Source organism: Oryzias melastigma, linkage group LG6 (genome assembly GCF_002922805.2).
Source record: "Oryzias melastigma strain HK-1 linkage group LG6, ASM292280v2, whole genome shotgun sequence".
NCBI lineage: Eukaryota > Metazoa > Chordata > Actinopteri > Beloniformes > Adrianichthyidae > Oryzias > Oryzias melastigma.
This window is the reverse complement of record NC_050517.1, coordinates 8,743,277-8,749,401: the sequence shown is the minus strand read 5'-3', so window position 1 is coordinate 8,749,401 and position 6,125 is coordinate 8,743,277. Positions and strand designations below refer to the sequence as shown.

The following is a 6,125-nucleotide window of genomic DNA, read 5'->3' as shown; positions in this document are numbered from 1 at the left end:
ACACTCTGAACTGCTCCCAAGCCGAGAACGATGAATCCTGTTCGCCCAAATGGACCTCTCCAGGGTGAGGCTGTTCTGAAGCAGGAGACACCACTTCCCATGTACCCCATACAGCTTCAAGGCACCGCAGCTGCAGGGGGTCAGCAGCATACCATTGTCCTCCTATCTGAGCCCCCCAGGGACCACATCATCTGGTCCCTCTGCTGCTTTTTTTACTCCAACCCATTCTGCCTGGGACTGGCAGCTCTCATCTTCTCCATCAAGGTGAGTTCATGATTCTTTTTTTTCATGTTTCTATGTTTGTTACTGCATATGATGACTGAATCAGTATTTCCTTTTGAGTCACACAGTTAATCTGTGAACTTGTGAATTTTCTCTGACTCTGTAAATGTGATTGTGGGGAATATTGAATATTTGGAGGAGTTTTTTTTGTGGATGCTGCTGACAGTTTATTTGTTTTCTGGTCTTTCTAGTCCAGAGATCGAAAGATAGTCGGAGATCTGGATGGCGCCCGTCACTATGGCTCCACCGCTCGCTGTCTCAACATTGCAGCCACCATCATAGTGTGCATCACAGCTGTCATTGGCATTGTTGTTCTTGCTGTTTTTGCAAGTCAACTGTCTTTTCGATTGCATAATGGAAAATAAATGCTTTCATTACAACTTGAATTTTGCTCTGAAATTAGGGATGTTGTTTTGTGATTTGACCATTCGAAAAGATAAAATACAGACATTTATTTTCACACGTTTTACGCTTGCACCCTCTTAAACTAATACTTCAAAGGGATGTTTTTTGTTTTTTTGTTAGTTTTTTTGCAATGCTTCTTTGCTGCTAAATCACCTAAGTTTCTTTTTTTACATTTGACAAAATTCTGTCAAAAAAGCTCAAGCAAGGACATTTTGTTCATTTATAACCAGTTTGCTTTTTTTATGACAAAACCCAACTATGTTTTAACTCATAATTAAAGACTGTAAAATAAAGTCATGTGCTCTGATTTAATGTTTATTTAAATGTGTTTATATGTATTTTAAAAAGGGCTACAATTAAAGAATCCCACTTAAACAGAAACATAAAACCAGTTCAACTAAGCAGTTTGGAAAATAATACAGATATAACATAAGAAAATATAACTATCCCATCTTAGAAGTAATTTAAAATGAAAACCTCACTGATGTAAAAAAATAAAAGTAGAACAAATAAAAAATAAATAATGTAATTGCCCCTAAGACATGAATTTTTTGCTTAAATTGTGGTAAATCCAAAAATAATTACTATTAGAATTCAGAACAGGCCATTTTAGATGTTATTTTTAATGCTTGCTGTAAGAAACAGTTTTTAATGCTGTATATTAAAAATGTAAAATCGCCAGATGTTTAAATTCACAAAACACAAAAAACAAAACAAATGATCTGTTGCACAAACCACAAAGGTGAATCATGAAAAATAGAAATAATTTGCATCCCTGGTTTTAAAATTTCAACATTTGTTTTCTTTGATTTTTGGGGGGTTTTAGAAACAGCTAAAAAATATATTTTTATAAAGTTTAGCCAAAAAACAATATAATTAGAAAAACAAGGAATTCCTCAGGCATTGTGGATTTTTAGCATTAACTTTATATGACAACTGGACTGAGTGACCCCTCCCCTTTTGCGTTCCAAACAGGAAGTTCTGCTGGAGCCAAAAACCCAAAAACCCAAAAACCCACAGACTTATATAAAGAGTCGGACAACGATTACTCAGTCATTTTAATTGTCAGAATAAGAATTCTTACTCTGATACATTTTTCAACATAATTTATTTTTATGCTTTTTTTCTCTATTGCAAGTTATTCAGGTTATAGACTGACCAATCAGATGTCTCAATAAAAGTATGTGGTCCCACATCAAATGTTCAAAATGTTTGATTGACTGATTTCCCCCGAGCCTGGTAGGGGTGTGGACTTCCTACCATATATTACTGGATTGGCCCTTGCCTATTTACTGCTATAGACAGAGAAGTGCATCCGCAGGCACCATTGCTATGCATTTAATCACATTAACAGAACGGTGCTGTTACAATGGAGGACAGGCAGACATCAACCACAATAATCAGGCTAGCTTCCTCATGTCTTTACCAATTTTAACAAAACATGGCTCGAATTAAAGCTTGGAAAATTAAAATCTCAAGCTATATTTAAATATTTACTATCTCTAAAGATAAGTCTGTTGTTAGTGCAAGAACTGGACCTTATACTGTTACAGGTAACGCATTGCTTTTAAATTCACAGATAAATATCCTTGATTTTTTATTTTGCCTCTATACTAGAATTTATATAACAGAGCTTGTAAATGTTTGTCACCCAAGCCCAGAAAGGAGGGAGATTGATGAAGTTCAATGACGGGAATGTCTAATAAACTTGATGAAGTTAAGTAACAAAGCCTCTTTCCAATTAAAAACAGCCCGAAGTGCTGTACAAATGAAAAAACACACTGTGTAAGACTGCTGAGGACAAAGAGAGGAAAAACAACAAAAATAAATAAATAAAAGAAAATAGCATTTTTTAAAGTAAGGATTAATTAATTAACATTTATTAAATTTAGATTAGTTAAATTTAAATATTGATGGCCGAGGTGCATATTGACGATAAACTGTGTAGGTTTGTACATCCCTGTTGACCTGAAGACGTCTTGTTTGCTCAACGCTACCTCCAGAAAGAATAGATTTTATATGCAAAGCAAATCTTTGGTAAAAAGTTTGATCTTTTATGAGTAAAAAGCACATATTGTCTTATGCTGCACAACATTTGTTACTAGCTACATGGAGCTGCACTGAGATGATCCTGTTTGGCACAGATCATCTTTTATTTTGAAAATAAAATAAAATAAATAAATCTAGGTAGGTTCTTTTTATATTTTTGCTTTTGTTCGTGCCAAAAAAAAATAGACATAATTCATATTTGTTATTTAAAAAAAGAAGGTCATGAATGCAAATCCAAACCTCTTAAAAGCTTAAGTAAGACTATGTGGCTCATTCTAGGTTTTGATCAGTAGTAAATGAGCCCAAACGGCTCTTTTACTGTCAAAGAATGCTACCCCCTGAAATAGACAATTTAACAGTACTTTGAGAATAAGGCTCCAGCTGGCATCTTTAGCTGATTCAAGAAAGATTCTTTAAACTTTTGAAAATCGACCGGATTGTCTTGATCAGCTTGAGCGCTAAAAACAGTCCAGTATCATGAAAAGCTAAATTGACTAATGAAGCATTTTCTGTGGGTGATGTCACACTCCCTCAGTCCAGTTCTCATATACAGGTAAGGATTTTTACTGATGAAAATAAAGTGAGTCAGGCCCTTTGATGGAGTTTGCTCCACCCCTTTTTAACAAGAAAGCTGCTAACTGAGCACGACACATTATGTTTTGTTGTGTGCTTCCGTGGACCCACATATCAATCAAAAAAAAAATAAAACCCTAAAGATGAAAAAGCAGACGAAGCAACACCTTGTCAGAATGCCCTAGAGCTAGTCTTTAAACAATTTTTTATTTTTGTGCAGGATCTGCAAACCCTTGGGACACGTGTCAAAGTCAAGGCCCGTGGGCCGGATCCGGCCCATCGGGTAATTTTATCCGGCTCGCCAGATCTTTTTTTGTTATTGTTATTGACGGCTCAATGTTATCTTATGCTGTTAACATAATGAAGCAACACTACGATTATAGAGGCTGAGAGATGAATCATCTATACACAGCAAAATCTAAAGTGTTAATCTGTGTTGATTTTTCCTGTGTTAAGTATTTTGAGTTGATAAGTGTTGATGTTGGTGCTGTTTTTCACACCCCCTGAGTTAAAGCAGTATTGGAGGCGGAGCTTCCAGTACTGTTTCCAGTAACACCGGCTGACAGAGTTGTTTCAAAAAAGAGCTTAAAAAAGCCTGCTAAATGTTAAATTATTTCTTTCATATCATAACATATTTGGACACTTTTTCTCAAACTGCTGAACCTTCAACCAGCTGTGGACAAGAAGGGAAAAGATGAACATGTAGTTGCTTCTACATGTCTTCTGTATGATCACAAAAAGGCTCACTTCAACTGCAGATGGTTATTTGTATTGTGGCAATCTGGGAGCTAGCCCCGCCTTCAGCTCCTAAGACTCATGGGAAGTGGTAAATCGGTCACCATAAGTGAGGGAGCTGTGAGCACAAGTCAGGTCCATGCTGTTTGGCAGTTTGAGTATGTCAAAAAAATGGGCAATGCAGAATGCAGAGAATATATATGTATATCTTTATATTCTATGTCTACTATTCAAATCATTTTTTAAGTTATTAGAAGCATGGCATGTAAATGACTTTTCACCCGGAATTGTACACTAAAAAATTAAAATATGCTAGGAAATCACAGTTTGTGCATACATGAATGAACATTATTAACAACAGATTATATTTTTAATTACAAATAAATTTCTGATTAAAATTTGACTCACATATAGAGTGCATTATTGACACAATTTAGTGTTAAAAAAACACTGTCAAGGTGTCAAAAACAACACTGAGATTGTCAGTTATGTAACACTACTTTAGAGTTAAAAAAGTTACACTTTCTTTAGTGTAATTTTAACACCGGGCTGGTGAGAATTATATAAACACTTTCAAAGTGTTAAAATTGACTCTATGGGAGTTAAATTAACACTACTGATTTTGCTGTGTAGCTTTCTTTTTAAGACAAACAGCAGATTACATCACAAGGGTGTCATCCTCTTCTCCTCCCTCTCACTCATTGTCCAGAAAGAAATAAACTTAACCAGATAAAATAACTAAGGACAAAACGGAGTAAAACAGCAAAACAACAAAACAATGAATGATTTGTTAAAATGTCAAATTTATTTTCGTTTGTTGTTTTGTTTGACAGCATGTTCGTATTTCGATAACATTAACAGGATATATTTTATGGAAATCCAAATCTTTTGGGCTATTTATAAGTGTAATTTTTCATATAAAATGACATTTAAATAAAGGAATTTGAGTGTTTTTGTTTTAATGTTTAGTTTATTTCTAATTTGAAAAAATCTGACATGACATATTTCTATGTAGAGTAAAATATTGAAAGGTATTTAAGGTTTAAGTTGATTTCTTTTGGAATAATATTCCTGCATGTTTCCATTCATAGTAATGTTAAAAAGTTACATTTTTAAAATTTTAAAAACTTTAAAACTTTTTAAAGTTTTAAAAATGTAGTTTTAGTGTGTTCAATATTTTTTTTTCCTTTTTTGGTCCGCTACCCATGGGGTGTTTTAGATTTTGGCCCCCTGTGTGATTGAGTTTGACACCCCTGCCTCAGGACAGGAGGAAGAAGGAGCCTGTAAATGAATAGACTGAATAATGCTGGGTGGAGTCGTTGTTGCGTCTCCATGGCAACGGGGAAGCGGGAGCAATCTTGACTAACAGAACCAAAGTGTCAAAGAAAAGAAACGCAATAAATTAAGATTCAGCAGACAGCATGAACAACAGAACTCCGCGGTTGAACTCGTGAGTAGCTATTTTTTCACAAAAACGACTAAAAAGAAGAAGACGTCGCAGTTTTTCTTTGTTTTTTTTAAGATATACCAGGAAAAATCTGACAGATAGCAAACCGCTTTGGCTGCTCTCGTCTCCACTGACAGGTTGTCTCGGGCGTCGACCGACGCGGGGACAGCTTTCCTGAACAGCAGGACGAGTTCGAGGTGGACGTGGGAGGTTCGAGCCCGGCAGGACGGGAAGCGCCGCAGTGTGCTCGGCAGCAGCCGGCCCGGCAGACCCCACGGCCCGGAGGAGACGCCGAGGAGAGCCGCTCGGGTACGACTAGGCCCGGCTGCACACTTAAAAAGAAAAGTTGTTAAACTTAAATCTATTTTACTGATTAATAAAATAAAAATATATTTTAAGCATGTTATTTTTCTGAAATGCCTTTGCTTAAACCGTGAAAGTCCCACTCCGATCATATTTTCATCTCTTAAAAGCGTTTCCAGTAATCTTTTAGTTATGATGATTTCTTTTTAAACAAAATCTAAAAACGTGTCGTTTTCTAGGACATAGTTTCTGCAGAGGGGCAGGAATTAATCAGAAATGTATCCCTAACTTGTGGGTGGGACCGGTGATGCAGAGCAACCCCCCCCCCCCC

General features: G+C 36.0%; 2 protein-coding genes across 2 annotated transcripts in view; both read left to right on the top strand.

The window, feature by feature from the left end:
• The first annotated feature begins 6 nt into the window (after window positions 1–6).
• Window positions 7–1,182, top strand: LOC112141261 (dispanin subfamily A member 2b-like). The gene is made up of 2 exons (XM_024264367.2): window positions 7–264; window positions 474–1,182. The coding sequence occupies exons 1-2, from the start codon at window positions 31–33 to the stop codon at window positions 645–647; spliced, it is 408 nt and encodes a 135-aa protein (XP_024120135.1). The 5' UTR covers window positions 7–30; the 3' UTR covers window positions 648–1,182.
• Window positions 1,183–5,335: 4,153 nt separating this feature from the next.
• The window catches only part of LOC112141255 (WD repeat-containing protein 78), a 12,549-nt gene continuing 11,759 nt past the window's right edge, over window positions 5,336–6,125 (top strand). Inside the window, exons 1-2 of the mRNA XM_024264361.2 lie at window positions 5,336–5,494; window positions 5,629–5,800. Of these exons, the coding sequence (XP_024120129.1) occupies window positions 5,466–5,494; window positions 5,629–5,800 (201 nt within the window). The 5' untranslated portion in view covers window positions 5,336–5,465. The remainder of the gene's footprint in view (window positions 5,495–5,628; window positions 5,801–6,125) is intronic.

Coding starts and splice junctions, on each gene's coding strand:
- LOC112141261 (XM_024264367.2), top strand. CDS start 31: ATGAATCCTGTTCGCCCAAATGGACCTCTCCAGGGTGAGGCTGTTCTG. Junction 265..473: donor CTCTCATCTTCTCCATCAAG/GTGAGTTCATGA, acceptor TGGTCTTTCTAG/TCCAGAGATCGAAAGATAGT.